The sequence below is a fragment of the Ischnura elegans genome, chromosome 3 (assembly GCF_921293095.1).
Source record: "Ischnura elegans chromosome 3, ioIscEleg1.1, whole genome shotgun sequence".
In the NCBI taxonomy this organism is placed as follows: domain Eukaryota; kingdom Metazoa; phylum Arthropoda; class Insecta; order Odonata; family Coenagrionidae; genus Ischnura; species Ischnura elegans.
In genome coordinates, this window is record NC_060248.1 from 51,750,902 (window position 1) to 51,778,172 (window position 27,271).

The 27,271-nt window shown below is 38.1% G+C and overlaps 1 protein-coding gene across 2 annotated transcripts in view; it reads left to right on the top strand.

Moving 5' to 3' along the window:
• Window positions 1–9,990: 9,990 nt before the first annotated feature.
• The window catches only part of LOC124155785 (large neutral amino acids transporter small subunit 1), an 86,020-nt gene continuing 68,739 nt past the window's right edge, over window positions 9,991–27,271 (top strand). Inside the window, exon 1 of one of the 2 annotated variants that reach the window (XM_046529876.1) lies at window positions 9,991–10,305. In XM_046529876.1, the coding sequence (XP_046385832.1) occupies window positions 10,296–10,305 (10 nt within the window). In that variant the 5' untranslated portion in view covers window positions 9,991–10,295. Of the gene's footprint in view, window positions 10,306–22,946; window positions 23,466–27,271 lie in introns of those variants that run through there. The other variant, XM_046529877.1, reaches the window with a different exon arrangement.

Here is a 27,271-nt window from a genome sequence, read left to right on the forward strand (position 1 = left end):
GTTTTTTAAATATTCAACATAATTAATTAGAATTCATCATATGTTACATTAATAATAGTTCAATAGGGTCAGCATTTCAGAGTAATCTCACCACCACCTTTATCACCACTGATACTTGATTCAAAACAATCATTTTAAAACGTTAAATGCATACTTGGCTTGAAGATAGCGGTAAATTGAAGCGTGTTTTTGGTGACGGGAGAGTAGAAATATAGTAGATAATACCTTTTCTTCCTTTACAGCAAAAATATATTCACATTATTCGCGGGAATACTCTAAATGAATTCAAATCTCTTCCGTTTTTCACCCTTTTAAAGTGGGAAATTGCTTTTTCTCTACATTTTACCCGGAGACGCATCTCGAGGCTCGGAAAATTCCAAATTATTCCAATCCACGTTATCGATATTTTTTCTGATATTTTAGAAACTTTTTTTTAGAAATTTTACATTTTATAGTTTTCATTTACTTGGACGAGGTACTGTGCATGCCACACCAGGGCGTGTGGCACGGGGTGTTTATACCCCACGCATGCAGCACTCATCCTAGCCTTAATCAGGAACGCTCTCGTTCGCTGGACACAGAACAGACACTCAAGACAACGAAACGTCGTCAGATCAGAAACTAGGAAAGTGTTAAGGACTCGAACATGTTACCACTCAAATAGAACTATTACTCAGTAGTAGAAAAACGAAAAAGTGGCGAAGTAAGTGATTCGTGGATGAGTTATAGCATGCCAAATAATCATGCAGATAGTTTGTATTTACTAATATAATAAGTTATTAACTTTACACGAAGCGCTTATTTTACGTAGTCCCTCAATCTCACCATCCCTCTTATTCGCTACTCAGCATTCATCCCATTAATACGATTTTAACATTCCTTCCCGGCTTAGTACTCGCTCCATCCAAACCGTCTGTCTCTTCTGTATATCAGAGAGAATTAAGGTTATGATGAGGTGATATGAGGTGATTTTCTTTCCTTTTTTGAAATCAAGGCTTTTTTCTAGCAGCGGCTTCAAGGGAACCCAAGGGGAATTCGTTCTGAGTCATCGTTCCAACCCCTATTCCCAATGTGATTAGTGAATTAGTTTCTGAAACTTGAAAAGTCCTTATTTCAAGCGTCTAGGGGGGGGGACGCCCCCCTCCCAGACGCTTAAAAAATAGACGAGGTTTTTAATACTAATATTAATAAATTTTATGTTTTAGTATTAAAGTTATATATATTTGCAAATTAATAACTGCTATATTAAAATTAAGAGTATAGTTCGTCGAGTAATTGTTGCTTGCAGTTTTTAATCTCAAATATAAGAAGACCGTTTGCCAATCAGACCACCCAAAAAATCCTGGATCCTCCCTTGTCAGCTCGTTTATGCTGCCCAAATAGAACAACAGTAGGAGTAACATAATTCTTTATAATAAGACACTTTTTTCTTGTGTTCTTGCCTAGAATTATTTTGTCCAGTATTTTAGTGGCTATGGAAATAGAAATAAATAACTCGTGAATCCATTGAAGGGTGCGAAATCTGTTTTACTTGAGGTATTTTTTATTGTATGTGCTTAGTAGAGTGTAATATCGTATTAATAAGTGGCCACTTTTGAAAACAAATTGCCTTCAATGCTCATCTGAAATTCTCCCATTATTTTTTCTTCACATTCCTCTCCACGCTTTCCGCATTAACCACCTACTACTACCAACCAAAAGTCCGTCTTTCTCTCTCGCTGAGATCACTTTTTTTTACAGACTTTCTATCTTTTCAACACCATTTCGTCTTTCTACCCTTCCTCTCAACACCCTAAGGAAAATTAAAGACATAGCTCTACGAAAAGTCATCTTCTCACGAATCTTTATTTTACATCCTTTTTATAATCTATATTTGATAAAGCTATATATTTATCTGTAAGTTTGATTCAAATTTAAAGGTCAAATCGGCTGCTTTTGGATAATAAAATAAATTGATAAATGAAGGAGTGTGAGGGTGTTAATTGTACCATGAAATTATCGAAGTTTGATATTTACTCGTGGTAATTACTTACAGGCACTCCGGGCTCCATAGATTCATAGCACCATCATCAGTCAAATACCAAAATATGTACATTTTATCAATTTATTTTATTTCATGTAAAATTTGCCTGTACCTAGTTTTTAACTTTAGAAACAATATTTTTTATATGCAACTGGTAATTATTCACCGAAATACGACGTTAGAATTTGTTTTTTCTTCTGGCAGTGAAAGTTCGCAGGAAAGAGAAATTTTCTCTGTTTTTACCACATGCTTACATACAAGAGAGAAGTGTGACCTTTGGTAAACGATTCTAATCAGTCCCAAATTTTCCGAAATTTTGATACCAAAGCATTGCTCTCCAACGTAAAATTGAATCAATTCACGCCTGATTCGATTGGCTAAGATTTCGAAGTTGTCGGCTTCGTCGGGCGCTGGTGAAAGTTCTCGCCGGTCAAACCGAAGATCGCGGTATCCAGTAACGCCTGAATTGGTTGTCCCTATCCAGGGCCTGTGTGTACAATAAAAGAAGTACAAATAAAATAAAAATAATTGGTAACCTTGGTAATAGTATAGGGAAAAATCCGGAAAAGTTGCCCGGCGTTAAGGATAATTTAGAAAATCTAACAACAGCCCTATGCGTGCGAACCGACGAGAGAAATTAATAAATGTATATGTATATTTCAAGGTCAGTGCAAATTATGCTGATTTCTAAGAGGCATCATACCTTCCCGACTGGTCGTATTTTCCCTTTTTTCGCGACCAAAGAGCATTTAAAATTGACGTTAATTTTTCAGATCTAAGATAAAAGTTTATCTTCTGCTAAAGATCTACTCAGTAGTCTACGGTCTAAGTATATACTTACTCTATGGTATAACTCGTTAAAAACTTCAGCAGTCATTTTGAAAATTTCAGGGACTACTGAGTAGATCATTAGTAGAAGGTAAACTTGTGTCATAAATCTGAAAAATTAACGTCAATTTACTTACTCTATGGTTATACATAACTAAAGCATAGAGGATTTGAATGGGAATGATGCGTCATCTTAAGTGGCGACCTTCTGCTATTTTTGTTTTTTTTTCGCTAAGCGACTCTAGACCGGCGTTGACCGTTGACGATTACTCATTATACTTTTTTCACGCCCTCCCAATTTGAACGTGCTGAGGCACTCTCCATGAGGGCGATATATATATGCACATGCCGTTTCCAATTCGAGAGATTCCCCCATGGAATTTTTTTCCCCCATCCCAAACGTTATTTCTTCACGTCATGATTCTTGTCTATGACGCCCGCACGCCTCCGTGGTTCTCTCTGGCGGTGGGAAGGGTTGTCAACCCTTCTTCACGACTGAGTGGACTTGCATCTCGGCGCAGGCGACAAGAGTTCCCAGGAGAGGGGCGTGAGGCGAAATAACTTAGCATTTTTCATCCAACAGGGTTCATTCGTCGTCGGCCGGTTCTAGTGACGTCAAGTTAACTTTCGAGAGCGCAGTTGTTCATTTAGACTTCTCATTAGACTTTTCATTTGAAGGTATGGTCTCGCGTTAGGAGGAGGAGACCGACAGCTTAGGTCGTTTGCGCCATCCGGAAAGGATAGGGAGAAAGTTAACATCGGCATTGTCCTGCTCATAACGAAAGGCTCTGAGGGGCAGCGATGGTAATTGAAACGAAACGTAAATGTTTCGCTTCAACCTAGAGGGAAACGAAAACACGAGGCTTAGGTTTAGTTTCGTTCCCGCACGAAATTAAAATCAGCAAGGAGTTTAGTTTCGACCAGGGACGAAACTTTACTCCCAGGAATGAAACTGAATTAATCGAAACTCCGCTGCTCATAGTTAAGTTTCGATCCTAAAAGTTGAGTGGAGTGGGATATAGGGGAGTAGTTTCGATCCATTTCGTGGCAGAATATAGAGATTGAGCTTGAAAATCGAATGGCCAGTTTGCGCTCACCGTTCTCCTGTTTTTGGACAAAATAAGAGTGCCCCATTCATCTAATGGCGGTTGTCAGAACCTCTACTTCATTCAACCATACTTTTTACTCGATATGTGGGTCGAAACTCAACCGTTCGAAGGTGGTCCCTCCGGTGCGAAACAATCTGTTTCGTTTCGTCCAAGATGTTTAGTTTAGTTTCGACCCGAAGTAGTTTTGACTACGATTTCGTTTCGATCCTGATTTTAGCTCCCCTGGTTTAATTCTTTTTCATTTCGCTCCCAGGAACTAAACTATTGAAATTGTACTGGTTTTGACTTTCCTTTAGTTTCGATGGCCATCCCTGCTAAGGGGACCACTGCTTAGCGTCCCATCTGATGGGCTGAGTGCTGTGCGAGTTGATGTGCTCTCCTCATAGCATTCAAGAAGGGATCGGGCAGTCTCAGAGAAATATCTGCCACCCCTGGATTGGAACCCAAATCCATTGGCCGGGATAGATTTATACCATCGCACCAGTCCGGTTATGAAAATTGAGAATACCAGACTTTCTCATTCAGATTATTCATTTGAACTTTGACGTACATTTGTAATAATCCGTGTTGATTATCAATTGCAAATCATTTTTTCTTGTATGCATTTTTATTTAAAGCGACGTGCATTCGCGTTGGCGTCCACGCCGATGGTCTCTTCAGTGCCAATTGATCACGAACAATTAAAATCGAGTACCAAGAATTAAGAAGTGCAAAGTAAGACTAAAAATAATGTGTCTTGTAATGCGTAGATTGTTTTCGATTCACGATCTGCTTTCTGCAGACTCAGTGTGGGCGCCGTGGCATAGGCTAGTTTTCGGTGTCGATATCGCACACCTGTATTCTCACTTTTACCCTGCACATGAGATGGGTTTGGGGTTAGGAAAAGAGGAGGCTAGGGAAGGGTAAGGTGATTACCAAAGTTTTCAATTAAGCTGCAAGGTCAGTTCTATGAGAAGTATCTTGGGAAGGAGGGGTCAGGTCTCGTCCAAAAGCATGCGGTGAGTTAAGAGGAACGACTTCTTCGACGAGTTTTTGAAATTTATTGAAAACCTCTATGTATCTTAGGAAAAATGAAACAAAAGAAAATAAAACTTCATAAAAAATTAAAATGCTACTACATGTTAGAATGAAATATTTGTATGTATGTAACTTGTGATTGAATTATGAAAACTTATGTCTTAAATGAATATTTCAATTGCAATGAAATGATATTTAACACTGTATAAAAATTAATACCTAATAATTGATACATCACAATTACTTCAAACAATTATGGAATAAACATTACGAATTTAATTAAGTGGCGTGATATGAATAACTCTTTTTTCATAGTAAAAAAAGCAACCTACTGTTTCATATAATTTAAATTTGAAAATCCTTTATTATTTATCGCGGATAATGATTAGGATACCTTGTTGTGCAGTCCACTACCCCATTTCACATTTCCTTCAGTATACGGAGTTTCCATTTCATATCACGATTTCGTTTGCAGATTTACATGAAGTCAAATACTCTGTACCGGATACAATAGAGAGTTAAACGAGGAAATGAGAATGTAAAATAAATTGCATTTTTTCCTTATAATATTAATAAAATTTTCGACACAGGAAATAATGGCTTTTAACTTAAACGCTTATAACGCCTGAACGTGTTTCAGCTAAAAGTTCATAAAAACCTTATGCCCTCTCATACACGCAAACAACTTGTGTCCTCGTTAATATTCCCCCATATTGATTATTGCTGCCTTGTATATAATGACCTAACCGAAAAGATTAACACCCTGATTCAACGGCAATTAAATATGTGTGTTAGGTTCATTTATGATCTTAAAAAAGATGAACATATATCCCCTTATTTCTCTAAATTAGAATGGCTTAAAGCAAAAACAAGGAGGCAATACATGCTTGCCTCTTTTTTATGCAAACTTTTTAATTGCAAACAGCCAGAATACATTATGCAATTTTTTCAGAGTAAAGAGAAATATCGCAATGTTGTAACTAGATTATCAGCTGATTTTTTAATTGTTCCTCAGCATCGTACCACTGCATTTGATAATTCATTTTCAGTTGTTGGGTCAAGGCTATGGAATGGTACTCCGGAACCAATCAAAACCGCAAAATCGCTGATGTCTTTAAAAAATCTAATGTTCACTAAAATGCTATTACAAGAAAAAATGTAATTGTACCAATATTCCACTATATTCTGTTACAATTTATTTTTTATTTTTTTGCATGTATCTTATTCTTCTGTGCACTGAGCTCTAATATGAATGTAAGCCTTTGTATGTTCTTAGTGGACCATAAAGGTCCAAGAACAATAAATATTTCTTTATCTTTATCTTTCTTTATCTTATGTTACCAAAGAAAATTCCGCTAGGATATCCTGGAATAAATTTTAATTTTTTTCTAAAATAATAAGTGGTGTATATTATTGAATACTCGAAAAAAATATTGACGTCTTAGTAATTAAAGTCCTTAAATTTATCGCCAAACATCTTTTAAGTCATTGCATGTGAATGGGTACGGTTTTCTCCGGTGTTGTGATGTATGTTTTTATTGTCATGTTCATAACAGTAAATGCATTCAATATGCAGCAGGTATTTTCATTAAATTTTTATCAAGAAATTAGAAACACCATAAACGTTTTGACATTATCTATTCATTCCTCTCCGTGAGTCTCGTAGTTGTATCCTCTTGGATCTCTTCCTGTGCAAATCCAGATGTACGATCCGGAACATCGGCATTATCCCGCTGTCAAATTGCCAAATGCATGCGAGTGGCATGACGGAAGCAGTCCCGTCATATTTTCTTAAAATCAATAGTATTTTCGTCGCAATTAACCCCAGTAAACCTTAGCATATTTTTGAAATGATGGTTTCTCATTTTTATCAAAATGATGCAATCTTGCATTTGAAGTCGCATTAACAGAGGCTCGGTTTCTGTCAAGGAAATTTTAAAATACGAAACTTACTCTTTTATTGTTTAGAAAATGAATGTTATATACGGAAGTTTTTCTTATTTGCTCGTTTCATTTTACAAATTTAAAGTTTGATATTTTCGATTAAGAGCCGCCAAGGTCCGATACTCGTCATTAATGGAATAGCTCCAATCGGACTCACCTTAATTTTCCCAATAGTTTCCCTGGCATTAATTCTATATTTTTTTTGGTAATAATTCATCATCATAATTATTAGTCTTCCCGAAATATTTTTATATTTATCACTTGTTAATGCCTATCTGCGCTCGCCGACTTTGCTTGCTTTATTTGATAAACATTCAATATAAAGTTAGTATGGAAACTATAAAAATAAAAACAGGATAGTATATATTCTTTGGAGACGTATTACATTTCTTACCAAATATGATGTTAATTCAGAGGTGACCCTGGAAGTTAGGGAAAAGTGAAGTCTTGCGGCGTGTTATTTCATGAGATTATATGGAAATGATTATTGGAGGCATTCTTACATTATAGATGGATTTCTCGAATTGAAGGTATGAAAATTTTTTCCCATAAAAACCTCACTCATTCTTCAGTCACTAAGATATTCGGAATAAGCAATGGGAAATTGAATTTGCAAGTATGCTATTTTAAAATTAACTATTTAATTACGAGCAGAAATATGGATGCTTTTGAAATATCATTATTGTTAAACTCAACTTATTCAGTAATAATTATCCGATGTAGTTATATAATTTTGTCGCAGTCATTATTTATGGGCTTCTACCGCGTTGTCTGATGTCTGGTGACGACAGTTTCGTCGGCAATCCCTCCAGGACCAGAAGGTTAGAAGTGGAGTTGACGCACTTTGACGCAGAATGGACCTGTATTTATTGATAATAGCTATGCGGTCGTTTTTCAGTCAGGTTTGTCCTGATTGGCTCTAGTCAAACTTCAGACTTCGTCCGATCAGAACAGACTACCGCAACTACCACCCTGCGACGCATAAAATACTAGGCCCATTATGTATCAAACTACATTTCTGAATTGAAGATGTTGATTGAATTATTGAGGAAACTGTCGCCACCAGGTATCAAAGAACACGGAGGAAGTCCGAAAATCATGATAGTTTAGTGATCACGTAGGTATTTTTGGTAGCCCAAAAAAACAGTGCAAATGGTAATTTCCACGCTTCAGTGCAAACTCAACTACCGATCATGGTTTCGACATCCTATGTCATCTTGAAAATTTGCCGTTTTTATCATGGATATATCGTACTTCCACAAGTATAGCCTGAAAAAATAGGCTGGTTTCCCATTTTTTTAAATAGCCTAAATCGAAAGATTATTACTCCTGGAGTACGTGTTTCACGCTTTTATATTTTTAAATGAAGATATCTATTTTTCGCGATTAAATGAAAAGTGAACATTTTCAAGCGCGCGAAAACGCGACGGAAGTATGAATGCAGGGAAAAGCCCGTGTGACGTCATTCTGGTTCCGGCTGCCTCTGTGTAAGGCCACCTTGGTGCGAGGCTATGAGCGTCGCCACAATACTGACTGCTAGCAGAGTACCCTGCCAGCAGGTAGCGCTTAGCTTAAATAAGGATTATTTAAGGCAAACGAAGGAAACTTTCCGTCCATAGGCAATTTTAATAGGTGCTTATTAAGAAATGTTTCCCTGAGCTATGTGCCTCATGCATGCATTGGTAATATCAGTCGATGTAAAACTCCTGACTACTCGTATAGCATCTAGGTCCCTATGACGTCACTTAGTGTGGCATCGCATCGCCGCCAATCTGGCCTTTTTAAAATGAGATAAAATTGACCATTAACATTCGTCTAAACTGGAATTTCTAAAACCAAATAATTTGTGTATTATGAATATACTAATGGTGGGTAACGAATTGCAATCAATGTCTTTCGTTTTCTTTGCTTAAGGAAACTATTCTATTTTATTCCAAAGTGTTCCATCCATTTTAATGACTGACTTTTAGCGAACTCTACCCATTTTTTCGGCTTAGTCGAACGGCCTTAGGCAACGACCGCCCGTCTGTCAGCTATGAGCCCGTTGTCATCGGCGACACTTTTTCCCTCGGTTTTAATTCTAGCCGGCACATTTTTTAGTGGAATTTGCCATATTTTTCCATTAAACTCTCCGAAATGGTAGATGCGATGAGTGCAGCGGCTCATAATGACTCAATAACCCCAATAGTGGAATTATATAAGGTAAAAATGAAAAAGGAACAGTTATTATTCATCTGCTTACTCGTTCTATTTTAGTATTTATCCTCTGGCCCTTTCCACTCTATTCCTCACAAAGAGTATCTGAGATGGCGTTTTTTCAATCTGATATTTTATTTTCATGTGACTACTTAGCGGTATTTAATTAAAGTGTTTAGTTTTCTATAACTTAATTGCTTTTTGCTCTGCATGAAATGTTGCCAAAATTTACGATGTGGAATGCATATTTTTTGAGTCGATAGAAATGTAGTTGATACCGGGATCGCCTTTCAGATATTTCCCTACCATAGCATTATCAGTCCATCACCTTTAATTGATGCTAAGTGATAGGTTTCTTAAGGACTCCGTGACTAGTAACGAGTAAAATACTGAAATAGTGGCATTGAAAAAAGACCTTGATAAGATAATGAAAGAAGTTTTATCTACACATTCATAATCAAATATAAATTTTTACTTATATTCAATATTGAATTAATAATGAAACAATTTGTCGAACTTACAGAATGTTATTGACATGGGAAAGGGAATTTTAATGATTTCCTTGATGAGAAGTTTATTTTACAATAGCAATCAAGCATGGCGATTCAGACCCTTTTTTATAAGTTTTTATCAATAAAGAATCTCGGGTGTGTACGAATGGCACATTTTATGGTTGTTTATGAGGACATCCACGTATCCTCCTGTGCCAACTTTAAGTTAAGGTTCGTTCTTTCCCGCGCGTTGTAGGGTTTTCCTGTACCTGTAGAAGAGTTTCGCATTAATTCCACTGCGATAGCAGCGACACAATTTCGAAGTCTCGCGCTAGAGACATCTCGTCGCTAAACTCAGAACCACATTGCGCCATGGATGTTTCGTTGTTTCTCACGTGTACTGATAGCAGCGAGTCCCTGTGCATAATGTTTTGGCGGTTTTGGGATAGAGTTGTTACGTTAACTGATTTATGACTTTTTAATGAAAAGGACCAAGATTTTAATAGTTAAGCTAGGTCCACTTCTGTCGACGAGAAAAGTGCCTAAGTTGGACTCCGTATGGTCTTCCGATCGCGAATCCCGTTTTAACTATGTGTCCGGCGAATATGATGCAATCGCGCTGCAGTTCTCCAAGAGGATAAGAAAGGAAAGGGTTATACCTGGGAAAGCCTCTGTTACAAGTTCAAGATGAGAGGAGGTACTTTTTTGTGATTCTCATTTCGGCTTCCTTATGTATTTGTGTATGAGACGTAGTTCCCCTCGCTGATGTTTGAGCATAGTTTACATTTCGAATTGCTTTGTTCTTCCTGTATCACTGTAATGTAGAGCATGAAATTAGTTGTTTTCACATTCTTTGAAGCACTTCCTTACAATCGCATGATGGATCTTTAAGCCAACCTCTTATTTCCCTGTTTTTATGACCTGATTTGACTTATGGAAATTTATTTGAGCTGTATAAGTCGATTCGTTATAGATGCACTTTTATAAATATGCATGCCCCAGAAAAGTACCGACGGCTACGTCATGCTGCGGAATGGTCCCATCAGATGTAGGTGACACACGTGACACATATATATCCCACCGCGTTATTCATAGAACCCTTAAACATTCGCGAACTTGGATCCCTTTGCCGCCTTCGCTTCCGCATTTCGTTAACCCCCGGCATTGATTCGGCCTCATAATTCTTCACTCAGGATACCTTCCCCTCTCACCTTTTTTCCTTGTCCATTCAGCTTCCTTCTTGAATCCTTGAAATACATCGGTTCAATGCCCTTCGTGCTTGGGGTTTTCACCGGCTCCCTTAAAGCGACGAATCCTTAGAGAAGCGGGGTCTTTGCGTTTTATCTACCTGGCCGCACGTTTTCTGATCTGAGATGCGCCATGCTCCCTCGTGCTTATCTCTTTACTACGCATGCGATTCATTTTCGCAGCTGTGTGCGTAAAGCGAGTCGGAGGCTGGGTCATTTTTCGGCTTGCGTATGCCTTTCCCATGCCCCGCGCTCCGAAAGCGCCTTAACTTTGGGGCGCGGGAGTTATAATCATATTTCGTTACCTGAGTAGATTGGCCATACCGGTTGCTCCAAGCTCACGTTTTCTTAACATGGGTTTGTGCGTCAGACTTATCATAAGAAGCCGTTGAATCAGCAAAATCATGAACCACATTTGTACCACACTTACTCTTTTTTTCACAATCGAGCGAATTGAAAATTCAGACCCTTCACCCCCACTTCATTCCTTTTCCGCAAAGCCAGAATTTTCTTATTGCTCTTTTTGTTCATTGATTCGATGGTCCATTTACCGCCAAAGTTACGAGTTTGTAGGCACGATGAAAACATGAGCTCCTGAACGGCACAAGTCCACCCGAGTAAATATTGGGATGAGAAGTGTTTATAATATATCCTTTGGGCTACCGGGATGTTGCTTTAATTTTATTATGTGAATGGATATTACATAGATTCAATATGTATTCATGGGGACAAATGGAATTAATGCATTTGGTAGCTATGAAGATGGACAAACTACGTTAGTTGTCTCACAACTTGTTGTGTGGACGTTTGCTGTTTTTGAATTCACGACTTCAATATTTTTTATGTCAACGGCATAATTTTGTTTATTTGCTAACCTAAAATACATAAAATATCGGTAATTCACATTAAGTAGCAAAGTGGGAATTTCGTACGAAGCCTTCAGAATTGATATGATATTCATGACTCATGCACGATAAGTCATATACCTACTGTTGTGATTTTCCGGGTTAAAAAGTCTGGGGTTGAAAATTTCTGTTTCCTAAACTATATTTTCATTATATTCTCAATAAATTCCTTCAAATTTCAAGGTCAAATCTTTGGCATAAGCGAAGTACCTACGCTCTACGCAACCGCTGAGGTCGCCGAACAAGAGTGCCAAAAACGCTCATACAGTTTAAGTAAAAGAAAAAAAGGCGCCAAAATATTCCCAAGAAAGACGAGAGGGATAGGTTTTGTTTCAATGCAGGTGCAATAAATTCGCCCGCATACGAAAGCGTCACCAAAAATAAACGCGAATCCCAATTCTTTTTTCCCGAGTACATAAATCCACCAATGAGTTTAACACCGACAGGATTACTTTGCTGCCGAAAGTCTTTGCTATTCACTACTTTCTACCGTTTATTCCTATTGTTTTATATCGTGTAAAAAAGAAGAGCACATTGCCTGACTTACGTTTCGTTTGTAAAAAAATACGAAGTGTGTACACTTGACATGTTTTTACCTTTAGCATATAACGTAAGATACACAAATAAGTGCTGGATTGATCCCATAGAAAAGAAAGATGTCACATATTTTAGTACTCCCACCAAGTTCACCATTGTGTTCCTCTCTTAACTCAGGTATTTGCTGTGCTTTTGTTTTCTGTAATTAGCTCATTGCCGTATTGCTATATTCGAAGGAACCCCCCCCCCCCCGAATTATAAAAACACAATTATTGTCCTTCATAAAAGAAAAAAATATTTAAAAATCAGGAATTTACAAAATGTTTCTTTAACAAATTAAGTTTTTAAGATCATGAAAAGTGTTAAAATAAGTTTAAATCCCATTACTTGGTGCCCGGTTTTTCAAAAATTTTCCCCCCTGGTTTTGGACCCCCTCCCCCCCGAACGAAATTCTTGGCTACGCCACTGGTTGAAGCCACTTTTATTCCTGCCAGTCTTCTCGGCAATGCCTTGAATCAAATTACTTAGTGCTTCAGAGACCAAGGATTACTCGAAGAAATTCCCTTAAGACCCACTGAAATTTAATGTCAGAAATTCTGTTTATGAAGCTATTTCTGTACATTTTAATTTCATTTTATTTCAAGATGGTGTGAGATTTTTCCTGCTCAGTAGTATTTACTGAGAAAAGAAATGACTGATAAGAGAAGAACATTTACTCATTTGACCTCTTTATAGTCTTAGTCCAGAGATTTGAGTTCGTTTTCTTTTACAATTTCAATGAACAAAAGTATGGTGCGTGGCAGATAAAAACTTTCGTTTTCCCTGTGTAAAATCGTTGAAAATTTTCTGGTAGTAAGTATTAAAATTTTTCGATTTTTCCGAACTCATAGGCACAATATTACGACCCTCTGATAATATAAAACCTTCAAAAAATTGCTAAGTCGCTCATCTTTTGTGTCAATGAATCGGTGAATGAGCAAGTGTTTTGTATTTATATAAGTAGTAATGAATATGACTCATGAAACCCTCTTTACCTTGTGAACTGCTTGAAGGGAGTGTGCCTGGGTGTCCTTGGACAATGGAAATGGTACCTGCTTTGAGTTAGGACCGGGAGAGGAAGTCGGTTATTAGGGGTGTGGTACGGTATAATTAGTGCCGCCTAATGTAGGATGCGCTTGAAGGAAAAAAAGCAGACCTTATGGTCGGTATAGAAATTTTCTAAGTTGCTGTGGGGATAATCTAATATTTCCTGTGTGGACTCGAAGCGCATAATATTCGAATTCGCCTAGAAACTTTAGCCCATTACTACTGACCGAAAGAACATTTAGTATATATCACTGAGAGTAACAGTTCTAATCAAGTACTGTTGGTATGAAATACATTCTCATTTTGATGCTAAATGCCTTCATAAATGTTCACCCATTTAATTCAGAAAATTGAGATGAATTGTAATTTGCCCATAGTTTTGTGAGTTTTTGTCGATATTTATAACATACGAATACTTTTGTCGAATTTTTACCCTCGTTTTTGCTAAAGAATTATTATTTCGAATAGTATTAGGGGAAAAAAGAGAAGTCTTGTAAAAACCTTGAGGGGCAACTTAGTTGGCCACATTATGAGGCATGATGGCCTGATGAAAACAATCGTAGGACAGGTGGAAGGTAAGAAGGGCTATAGGGACGGCCTCGAATGAATAACATGGACAGATTATAAAGGATGTCAAAAGAAATACGTCACTATGAAGAGGCTAGCGGATAGTAGAGAGAAGTTGAGAGCTGCGATAAATCTATCATCAGATTGTTGACTAATGATGATGACCAGACTTTTGGCAAACGGAAAACTACTGGAATTTATCATACTAAGTAAAAGTGCTTCACTTCGCCCTATTTGCCAATAAAATACGAGAAATTCGACGTGGAAATCAGGTTCTCGGCTCACCACTTATCTTTAAATATACCCACTCTTCAAGTAGGCGCTTTCTATTAATGCAATTCCTGCGATCGTGCGGAGCGCGATTGATATCAGCGCTGCCCTTGTCAATTCATCACTAAAACTAGTCTCCTTTCTACTCCTTTTAGGTGCCGGGAAATTAATCGAACTTCGGCGTCCTTCAAAGGTGAAACTACCTCAAAAGACGGTCATGTCTGCTTCTTGTTCAGTAATCGATCGTCATAAATACTACCTTATGTGTATGTTCTACACGAAAGAAAGAAAATGCAGCAAACTTCAAGTCTTAAAACGTTTATTAAACCTTAAAATGTTAATAAGTACTTCAATATTTAATAATCATTATCAAAATTTTATTGTAAACATTGAAATACGTATCTACTGCATGCGTATAGGAACAGTCCCTTTTCAACGCGCTTGAAACAACTGTATAGATTTTTTAAAGATTTCATGCACTTCACGTAGCGAAGACAAAAAAAGTCTTCTCGTCATATGGTGTCTCTGCGGACATGCGGAGATAGATAGTGGTGCCATTCCTTAATTATTTTATTACACTTCCGGGCCCTTCAGCATTTCCTTTCGATTCCCAGGAAGTCAACGCTTGAGGAACGCAAGGGTGATCGCTGATAAACTCCCACTGTCGGTCGTCAGTGGTGGCGGCAGTATTCGGTTTTTCTAGAGACCATGGGGTTTGATTCTTAAGGAGGGCGAAAAACTGTGTTTCTCGGTGAATCCTACCTCATTCTTCTCAGTGCGTTTTATTTCTAGAATAGGCTCAATTCCGATCATCACCTTCCTTAAGGAGGTTGGTCAGGATTGCTAAGTATTTCGCCAAATTTTTCATGAAACTTTAAAATGTGATTTTAATTTTACTTCATGAATTGCTAATAATTTTATTATAAAATTTTACCGGCCAAGGTAAGTTTACATGGAGAATTTTTTCGGTCGCCATTGCCTGCTTTCCCCATCAACGTGGAGTTCCCTGTTCAATTCACAGTAAGGACCACTCCTTTCACTCTATTTTAATGTCCTTTTCTCTTCCTTCCCCTTCTTCGCTTACCCAACGTCTGTCTTACCCTGTTTTCAACGTTCCCTCCCCGGTTAGTAGTCACTACATCAAAACTTTGTCTCATCTATAAGCTGCCTCTGCTCACACTCCATGTCTAGCACTTCGTCGTTCCTCCTACCCGTCAACTTCACCTCTTCCGTTCTTCTCGTCACTCACATCTTGAAGGCCTCGATTCTTTTCTCGTCCTCCTTCCGAAGTGTCTGGTAAGTGTACGTAAATTTTGATTTTAGCTGGGATATAAATGTCTTTTTGACAAAAACTAACATATCATTCGTTACCCCTTAAAAATTGTGATATAATAAAACTGTGGGTCCTCATCGAAATTCTCTTTCAATTATTTGCAAATGCATGCTATTATTTAACTCTAATCACGTTAGTTACATGAAAGGAGGCAACGATGGACTCAAATGTCTAGAAAAAACGTTAAATTTAGAGATTAAGGATTGAGAAGCTAACTTTCTCTCCAATATAATTTCATTTTTACCTCTTTTTTTTACCTATTTAATGGATTCCGTCTATGATTGTTGTACGTTTTTATTAGCACAAGCGAAAAGTATTTTTTTAGCCATGCCGTCACGGACCTACCTCCTTAAATCCTCCCGAGATTTCAGCCGCCGACGCGACGTTTCGGTGTCTGCTCTGTCATCGTTATCAAAACGGGTCAGTTCCTTCATGCTATTAGAAAAGATAACCGTCGTCTCCAGACCCAGAAAAAAACTCCCGAGACAATATCGGACTCTGGATGCTGCGAAAACGCAAGGTCCTTCATGACTTGTCACTATCCTTCCGATTTTCTGTACTTACATCTATTTTTTTCGGTCCCCAATCCTTGCGGAACACGTTGGAAATACGCCGATGGTGAAAATAACTTTAATTCCGTGGTCATCAAAAGTGACGAGCAAACATTAATAATCAGTTTCAACTCTTGAGAGGAATTTTCGTTTGACTGATTGCCGTCGTAACTTTTTAAAATCTTTATTATTTTGGCAATATTCACTAGCTGTATATATTATTTGGAGGTGGTATTTTATATTAATTGGAATTTGTAGTTTTATTTTGATCATTTATTACCAGATCTTTTTCTGCAAAAAATCAATTCAGTTCAGTGAAAGTTCCTACCATTCTCATAAATTCAGTTCGGTGAAAGTGCCTACCATTTCATGGTTTACAACGTAAACAGATGGTGGAGGGTTGCCTTAAGTGAGGGCATTTTGAATTAGCCACATCGTTTATAGAGAAATATTTTCTTCTTGCCATTTCTGACAAAAATATTTCTAATTCGATAATTAGTTACCATTTAAGTGTTCTTAGCCAATCATGAGTTAAACTTTTAAATAAATTTTCTAACTTGAATATAAAATTTTCCGGCTATCATCTTCGAGCGTGACCAGAATTGATCGAGTATTAATATTACTTTAAATCCTGAACCTTATTTTCAAACGTTTTCCTGCGCTTTCCTTTATCGCTGGGAAATAATTTTGCTTTCACCTCATGTCTCTGACTTTGTCTGCTTCACTAGAGATGCCACTCGTTCCACACCTAAACAAATAATGGCACTTCTCAAGACAAGCCATTAAAATGGGGTCTCCGATATTTTCCATCAATATTTAATTTCTCAAAATCGTCTGTGTGTTGCAAAATAAAATCCCTCTCGAAACATCCAAATTCGCATCAATTTTCCACGAAAGAAATCATTGTGACTTAGAATGGAATCGCAATACGCTGTAAGCTTTGGATTATCGCGAATTAGCTTTGGCTAACAATAAGAACCATTGGCGGAATAGCACGCTACTCGAAATACATCTATGGCTTGTTTAGGAAGGTTCATTTCCCGTGCAAGGGTGGCAACGAAGGGCTTTAAGGCTTAAAGGAAGCTGCGACCAGCGGTGAACTTACTCAGCTTTTAAACCCTAAGTCGAACTTTTCTAAAAATTTGGATGAAAATTAAATTTTTAACTTCTTCGAGGAAAAGGGGACATGGATCCTGATCAAATTATGGACGTAATGGTTTTCAGGGCTCACGATATCGTATTCCGATGTCTCATTCGTTGGTGAGCTAGGACCGAAGGCCGTAACAGAGAAATTTCTTTGCTCGATTATTTAGTTATTAACACTTGAAGACCTCGAAAATGTTTAGAACGCCTCAGAAAAGAGTTGCAATTTAATGTCTCTAGTACTTCCATTGAAGTTGTCCATCAAAATAACTTTTAAGGTGTAAGAATTGACTACTATTGTCGGGGGCAACCCGGCGAGACCTCTAAACGAAGTTCAAGTTTGCGCTCCGCTTTCTCTGCTCTTAGAAGCCGTCAATTGTGTCCGTTCGTGGTCCCACTAAGATTTGTGACGGCCGAGTGTCACGCGATTCCCTCCGAAGGGATCACGTGATCTTGAAGAAGGTGGAAACCAAAACAATGGAAGGCGGCGGTGGATTCAAGTTGGCGCGAAATCCTCGGCAGACCTCGGTCGCGCAGCTTGCATTGTCATCATAACATGGCGACGACGTATTGTGCAAAGCGAATAACGGACGTGTTCACTGGCATAATTCTCGTCAACGCTATTTATCGTCTGCCACGTCTGTCTGACGAGAACAGGTTCTATCTAAGAGTTAATAATTTTCGATAGGAATGATCGGATACTGCTCACGGGGCCAAGATTGAAATGACATAATCTGAGATCACAAGATGGGCCTGAATAGCTTAGTTTGGTAATAGCTTTTGTTTTCAAGTTGTTTTATTACCTCAGGAAATTTTATTGCCGTTAATAAAATAATAAAGTGCAAATAATTTCCCAAAAATAAACTTTTATCCGACTCGGGTTTCATGTTACAACATTCTAATCCACATTTTTCGTGTAGTTAATAACGGTTGAAAAATGCTGTTTTCTAACTTGTAAATTATACCATGTACTATTTTCAGGAAACGTTTCATGAAAAACCTATTTTCGAGGCCGACAGTCCATGAGGTAGGTACTACTAGAAGAGCGCAATCTGAAAATTTCATGAAAATTGCATTAACTTCGTTTCCCGGATCAGCCGCCTTGATGAAGAAGTTGTGGTTTTCTCTACATCTATCTCTCCCTTTTTCCATCGGTTCCATTGATCGTGTCGCCCTTGGTCGTATTCCTTCGACACGAGGAAGTGTCTCCTCCGGTGGGTGTCGGTTCCCACGCGAGTGGCTTCGCGCCTCGCCCATCCAAGGAGGAGTCGCCTCTCCTCCCTTTGTTCTCGGCGAAAGGGCTGGCGGGATAGGAAGCCGCCCTTTGGTCCCGAGGTGAAAATAATAGCGCCCTTTCTACTCATACTAGTCCTCCCTCTGTCGCTCATCTTTTCGGTCGAGATGTCTTTGTGTTGGCCTTTCAAACCCTGGGTCAAGAATATTCTTCGTTCCAAATTCATCTCTATCTCAATCGCGCCCCTCGTAAACCCCTCTCTAACTATTGAGCTGGATCCGGATTCATTCAAGCATTTGTATTCGGCCCAGTTCCATTAGTTAACTATCGTGTTGGATGAATGATTCAGGCATTGGAGTGATCATAGCGATGAGAGTTGCCTTCCCATCCTCGTCCTACCGATATACGTTTTTTCCTTTAGGTTGCATTTTCATTTATATTGGTGCGTTTTTTGTTTTATTTCTGAATGTCTTTAATGAGAATATTCTCGTGCACAAATTATTAGAATTAATATTTTTCTGCGGCTGATGACATCTTCTTGTTTTTATTTGTAGTTTAGAATGGGCAGCTTTTTCATTGTTCCGATTGAGGTTTCCTAGGAAGTTTCAGAGAAGATGGTTCAATGCTTTTCCGCCGTTGATTTCATAACTCTCTTGTCATTTGTTCATTACTGTACTTATTCCGAGGACACATCCCATCGAACTTTTTTTTATTTGAAGGAAATATTTCCTGCGGGTTTTCCCTGTTGATATATCTCTCCCATAATAATCACTATTTAATTTCTATAAACTACTGAATTTAGACCAGAATGTAATATTTCCCTCCATTCTGCATAGAAATCTAAGGAAGTTAGCGCTTCTTTTCTCGAATTTTTGCCTCCTAATTATACTATCTGCTTGAGAAGCTAGGATATAGATGGTAAATTAATTACACTCAGCGTTCATGGCTTAACTTTGTTGAACGCCTCAGAGGGAAAGGAAACTATGCTTTCTATAGTACCGTCTATCAGCTCAAGCGTATCTTTTTGAATCGTTTTGTATCATTTCATAATTTCCTCCAGAAATGTATTTATGTTTCTCATTTAGTTCATAATTCATCAATTTGCCTAAATAGAACTCATGGCATGTATTTAATCATATTATATTCATATGTACTGGTTATACGTAGTTTATGAATGAAATTTATTCACTTCTAGTTTAAATATCTTTGACTCTTCAATTTGTATACTCTTCAGTTTGTTCAAGTTCACTTTTTGATTTCCATTGCACTTTAATTGAATTTATGCGATTGAAAGCGAATTCATAACACGAATTACATTCACATCCCCCATCATGCTCATTTGGGTTTTTAGTGTGCTTTAAAATTCATAGCTTGCGTGAAGAAGTCTTTCCTTAAGTTTTTTTCTCCAGATTAAATATCCAGCATCGTATGTTGTACGGCTTCCTTCATCGGATGAGAAACCCATCACCGTCCGTTTATAATATCCTCTTACCTCTTAGAACTCAACCTACCCCTTTGTCGTGCAAGAAATGCCTCTCGTGAAGGAGACAGCTGGGAGGGATTAGGAGGTGCAGCTACGATGTATTTTTTTATTTTTCGCGGTTTCGCTTGAATCCCTGTAAGTATTTTTGTGGCCCCTTTCATTTTTTTACTTCGTATTCCGCTCAGTAATGGCACGCATTAGTCTCTGATGGTTGTTTCCGATGCAATACGAATGTTCCAATGAATGCGAATGACATTTTGCTGGACAAAGTATGCAATACGCATGTTTTGTCCGGCGAAATTCAACGACCGCATATTACAGTTCAGCACATCGGCTCCAACTTCTTTGAAGTAATTTTATGGCACCGTAATAATAATATTTTCATACCGTCATACGTACGTCAAATTGATGTATTTTTGCGTTAAAAATAGTAAAAATTTTATTTTTATTATTATTATTATTATCATCTAGTTCCACTTGAATAATGCAAAAAACCATAAGGTTCTATAAAAATAGCTTCACATTTTTTTCCTAAAGCGCTGCATTTTATTAAATTGCCCTTATAATTTCTCCCTTGTACCCCATGAAGAAGGTTGGTCATCCGAGGGTCATTTTTGATAGCAAGTACTGAGGTGTGAGTAGTGCTGCTGATCATCGATGAGCATTGTTTGTCGGTATCAAAGGTAGCCATCGATTTTCTGGTCAACAACCTTAATCTACTGTTGATGATCTACAATGTTCTTAGATTCTCGACGTTGAACTATGATCTTCGATTGCTAATTATATTTTTTCCTCCAGTTCACACTTAAACCAGGGTTTACGCATTTTTCCCATCGAAGGATAAGTTTTAGTGTGTAGGAAACATTTCAGACTAACGACAATTAATACTATGCTGTCTTGGAGAATGGGTATACTTCTTGTGCATGATCAACACTTTTCTTTGACTCCCTGCTGTTATAATTGCTCAGCCATAAGGATTTTGTGAGCTGTTACTGTTTGTCTGCGCCGGCTTAGCGCATGTACTTTTGATTTCGCCGTCACACCATTAAGTTCGTATCAGTTTTCGTGGGATCCTTATCTCAGTCATACTCCGAATAACTCTTTAAAGTGGTCTATATAGCCAATCTGCAGCTCTTCACACGCTCATTCTGCTGTTGACGTGAAGCCTCGGGACTGAATAATCCCCATAGTTCACATGCTTATCACTACTTTCCAAGCTATTGTGGTAGTTTTTAATTTTTTTCGTAGGTTCAATATTATTTTTTGTTTTGGATTGTTTAATTTTTCTTATGTAGCAGTTTGCTTATAGAGTTGTTCCACTTCACTTTAAATGGGTAAAATTAAGACGTATCGCTTTAATTTTACCGGAAAACACATGGTATTAAAAATCATGAGCTTTTTCAGTTCAATGTGGAAATTTTGGCCTCTTATTTTTTCACTTAGATAATTTTCGTTTCGCGAACAAATATGGAGAAATTCCTTGTCGAAAGAGTGAAAAATACCAACACAAGGGAGGAATTTATTGTAAAAAGAATTATAGAAAACAAAATTATGTAATACGGTTAAATGGTTTGGATGCGTAAAAGGAATGGACAATTCAAAAATATCAACAGCTATACTAAGTGTAATGGAGTAAGGTAAAGGTCCGAGATGAAGAGGTCGAGGAGACCTTGGATAGACGAAGTGGGTAGGAAGTTTGAGGCAAGTGGATTTCCTTAGGATGAAGTCATTCAACAAGTGTTATAGAATGGAAGGGAGCATTGGCCAGACTTGGTTCACGACTGCCCGTAAAGTTTCGTGTCCGTAAAGGTCCGTGGTTCGACTCTCGGTCCACGGGAATTTTTTTCATGATATTTTATGTGAATTTCACCGCTGTGCACGTGACAGGATTGAAATATTACACATTGTGCTCATATGCTGCTTTTAGCTAAAATTTGAGGCCCCATGGAAGTCCTTTCTTCTTCGCGTTACCATCTTGGGTGGACTGCAAGGCCCTAACATCTATTACCATGAGCCTCGGTACGATTGCCATGGGAAATTAGGAACCTGGGTAGCATTGTAGACTGCGCAGTGGGTCCGGAAACCCAAAGATCCTTGGTTCTATTTCCGGTCCAGGGAATTTTTTTCTGAGGGCAATAAATGTGAATAGGTCTACCGTCGACGATCGATTTACTTACAACTATTCATCAACCATCCATGAACGAGTGGCCATCGATTATTACCGATCGACCATCAAAAGTCTCCACCATGTTCATGGTGGAAGCCATCGATAACGGTGTCGTTCAATCGAGGTAGAATTTTATTTTTGGGAGCGTCAACGGCTGAGGTCATTTTGCACCTTAAAAAAAGAAGAAAAAATACTTACGTAGTCATACTATTCAACTATGATGTTAGAATTTGTAATGAAGTCTCGATCAATCGAACAGCCTCACCACAAGGCGAGAGATATTGCTTCGTGGGGGATTAAAGCAAGTGGAATGGTACACATATTTAACCCCTCTTTTTATCGCCAATGCTCTCTCCAACCAATTACAACTAATTATTCCAAATAATTCGCTTCAATAACTTCAATTATGCTGGGTATACGCGTCTAGTAAACCAGGCTTTTATTTATTGATCGACATCCAAAAATCTATTTAATATTGACAAAAGTTTGATAGTACTCAATCCATTTCCTCGATGTACCATCGATATTTAGCTCTTAATTAATCATTCGTTTTTTACTTTTTTATCGAGGAAAGGGATGATTAATCATTCGTTTTTTTAATTTTTTCGAGGAATTAATATTATTTATCCATTTCCTTGATGTACCATCATTATTTAATTAGTATTATTTAATCATTTATTTATTTTTTATCGAGGAAGTGGTTGATATGTCATTCGCTTATTTGATTTTGTCTCGAGGAATTAATTCGATGTACATTCGATTCGATATAATTAACCATTCCCTCGTTTGTGACGAATAGCGTCGTTGATGGTGTCGATCAATCGAAGTAGAGTTGGCTCGGTTCGTGAGGGAGGTGTGGTGAGTGGAATCGTAGGTATACACTCCCCCCTTTCCCTATTCTTCTCTTTGTCCCGCCAATGCCCTGCTCACTCCTTCCCGAATCCTCGTATCCCTCCCCGTCCGTCCTTCCATCCCGACTGAGAAGCCCGCCCTTGCAGCAAAAGATGTGGTGACTTCCCCTCCCGACTCCCTCTCCTCATACCCTGCCCTCCCCCTCGCCGAGGCAACAAGCCTGCCCGCGTAGTCCTCGGGCCCCGCGTAGACGCTCGCCGCCCATCCAAGGCTCGTGTGTTTTCCGGTGGGACCTACGCACCCCGTCGACTCGGTCGTCGCACGCGGGAACCTCCCGCCCTGCCCGCCGACAGATATCTTCGCCCCGTGCTGACCAGCCGTCGCGTGCACAGCCGCGAGGAGAAGCCGTTGAAGCTCCCTCCGTGGGTGGACGCGGAGCCGACCCCAGGATATTGGGATAGAAGATCCCCTTCGCAAAGGGGGTGAGTGGCCAGCTGAATGAAACGTAACGGTGACCATGAGTATCCAGCAGAGGGTTTACACGGTTCAGTCTGACTTTAAGAGCTAAAAAAATTCAAATCGCGCGAGTCTATGGACCGTATCGAGAATCTGAGGAGAAAGGAAGAGTGCGTATCTCCCTTTCGTTATCGGTTTTGTTCCCTTGCGTATTAATTGTTGAAAACTTACGCTATCTCTTCGAAAAATTCAGGGTATTCAATAGAGACTCTTTCATAGTTTACCTTTTTTAGATGTGAAATTATTACCTCATCGAATACTTTATGATAACATTTTCATATCTGATGTGTAGATAGCTGATGGCAAAAGACCAAATAACTTGGAATTTTAAACGTTTAAGCATTGTTTTAAATAAGAAATACCTCAATGAATCAGACCGATGAAGTGTAATTGATTTGTCCTCTTACCCCCGAAGTACCTCCCCACCCCGAAAAATTTTCCCTCCTTTCAGTTTCCGAATAATATTGTGTGTTACTATGTTTGCCAAGTACGTTCAATTCCAACGCATGCTTTTTTGGCCATAGCTCACGACAGTCGTTTATGCTCCCAAGAGATTTCCTTACTCTATCAATATATTTACATTGTGTTTACTATACACGATCAAATAAAATTTTCTGGAAAAATTCCACCTAGGGACAACCGGCTTGAAACAATTAGTATCTTGAGATAAATCTATTTGTGAAAATTTGCCATTGATTTTTATTTTATTTTTATGCTAAAATTCCACGATATCAATCCATTCATCACTGTCTACCACTCTTTTTTATGTAAAAAAATTACAAAAAGTATACACTGTACATAATTATTATATTAGTTCCCATTCGGCTCGAATCGCTATAGCACCATAGCTAGCTACAGTACGGGTAATTTATGTATATGAAATCGTGAAATAGAAAATAATTTTCAGTCTCACTCTGTAATTTTCCAAGCAAATAGAGAAAAGAAGTTGGCGTCTGTCATGGTGCCAGGAATTTTCAACTAAGTATATTCTCGTTACATTGTATATGACTCTGAAAGAAGCGGTAAAGCTAAAGTAGATTTGTATTGAATTAATTGGGGTGCTAGATAATTCGTTGGCGTCCCCGGATGTACTTTCGAGCACTTCTTTTACTGGGGTTTATTCCGCGTTTCAATTTAATTAGAAAACAATATTTAACCAGTCCTACTGATAGCTACTTCAGGTTCTCTATTATATCATCTTATTGTAAAGCTGTTATGTGGGTTAATTCCAGATTCAAAATGCATTTAATGTTCTTGATATTCGGTATAATTGTTGTGGTTTAAATGGAGACTTCTGGGATTAATTTCTTATCGTCAGGCCCCGTGTTTATTTTGGAAGTATTGGACTTGCGTAACGTTACTATTCCAAATCTAATTTTCAACCCATACATTTGCCTTGAATCGCAATTAGTGATATTAGCTGTCCAAATTGCCCACTAACGTATTGAAAAACCGTGTGATCACTGCAGGCAGAATTTAACCCTCGAACTAAGAAAATCTTTGCGCTACAATGAAGATTTTCGCCGGCAAATAGAGGATCTAATCTAATGTTGGTGATCAAATAAAAAGTACAGATGGGCGTGAAAAATAAAATAGATCATTCGTCAAGCGATAAAATAATTTTCATTGTATTATTTCCTGGATATAAACAGTTACTTATACCACTTATTTTATTAAAATAAATGGTATAAGTAACTGTTTATATCCAGGAAATAATGGAATACCACATAGTTAACCAAGAGTTAGTGAATTTTGTTCATTGTATTAACCAAACGATTTTCATTGTATCTCAGAGTAATGTTATCCCTGTCGGGCAGTACTGAAACTGTCCATAAATTGGCGCGCCATCATCGAGTACTGTGCGAAAAGATAAATGCGCAGTCATTTAACGTACTTATTCTTCTATGAAATTCTTGGGATTTAATTCTTTTCTGTCTTGTCCCTTATAATGTGTGTGGTTGATGCGAATTCCTCATTACAAGGACACGAAAAAGAGCAGATACCGCGTGAAAAGTCCTTCGAAAAAGTATTCGTACTATTTAATTATAATAAATTTACAAATCTCACAATGTTTAATTTTCTATAATGATTATTAATTAATCTGAATTTACAGCACAGTTTTTCTTTTCTTAATTAGGAGAATAATGAAATGACAGCCTTCGCGCGGAAGTAATTTATTTCAGTAAAGCAACGTTTACAGTGATATATCGTATTACCGTTGCCAAGCAATTTATCTGGAAATGGCGATTTTTAGACTACTTACAGTTCAATTATACATGCGGTGTTTGCCGTGAGATCTAATATCGTGGAAGTTACTTAATATAAGGCTTATACAGCTTTTTTCTCGTGTTGATCATTTCGGATTTTTAAATAATAAATCGCTCTTATCATACCTGCAAGAAATCGAATCAGGTACATATAGGTATTAACGCATACGTAGTTGATGTTTCAATTCTTTCATCGGTATACCATAGCCCTCCATATCTCCCTCTCCCGTTCTTGATGGTTTCTTGTGGTTCTTCCCCGTATTTTTCTTGACCTGCCCCAAGAACTAATATGTTGGTCTTCCTCAGTCCATCGATTACACCTTAATTTTATTCCTCCTTGATGTTTCGCGATTAATTGCTGTTTATCATGGCATAACCAATCCACAGGCTCCTTTTCCTCAGGTACAAGTGCAAATTTACACCCTTACGGCTTACGAAGAATCGAAAAGTGAAAGAATTTTTGGTTGATTCACTTTTTCTTTACGCCTCTTTCGTTCTGATATGCTATGCTCGCTTTACTTTCACCTGACTGGAGCGTTGCCCACTAGTTCCCCGAATTCGCGGAATGAGTTTTCTCCTAATTGAATGCTTCACCGAGACTTTCTCATTCTAGAGATGTTAGGTGTCTGGAGTTGGACCGATTCCTGAAACTAGTAGAGTTTGAAATAGTGCCGTTTAATTCGGGCATGCAGGTATGAGTATAGTCTTGGCCTTGTATGCCCCACGTCAGTTACCCGGAGGAAAAACTCGGCTGAAACGGAAATCGAACCACAGACCTTTGGTTTCTCGACAGCACGATGATGTGGTTTTATGGCTTTGTTCACCTCCAAATTTCGAATCCTTGGTTCGATTACTCTTTTAAGGGAAAATTTGTCTCGTGGTAAAGTAAATGGATGTCGTTACTGTTGACGTTGTAGAATAAACACGGCCATCGTACAATTGATACGTTCACATAATTTCACCTCCTTTGCCGCCGGAGGTTTTCATCCCCACCACCTTCAACTTTCCTCATTTAATACCCTTAATTAGTTCATTCACATTTTTCTTCCCCATATTTTCTAGAGATTCTTCTTATTATTACGTGTGATGTTGTTACACCTATATAGTACCTTTTTTGGCAATCCTCGCACCTGTAGATTGATATCGAATTTTAGCCTCCTGCACAGAACTATCTCAAATCCTGATGCATGATTGGTTAGGAAAACCTTTTATTGTTCAGCAGTAGTAATTAACGAATTGAGCTGAATTTTCGTTGTATCTTTAGCTGTTTGGTTAAATAAAAAATTATTAGCTACTTTCAAACTCCTGATAAACTTAGCTTTCGCTAGTTACTTTAATGTCCTAAATTCTTTGCACGTAAAATGCGATGGTGGTTGGCGTAACATGGTGAAACTCCTTCATGATGCACAAAGGTTAAGAAAACACTTAGCTGTTTCACAAAATAAAATATATTGCGACCGGTTTCCATACAGCGTATCATCATCTGGCAATTACAAGTATCAGCA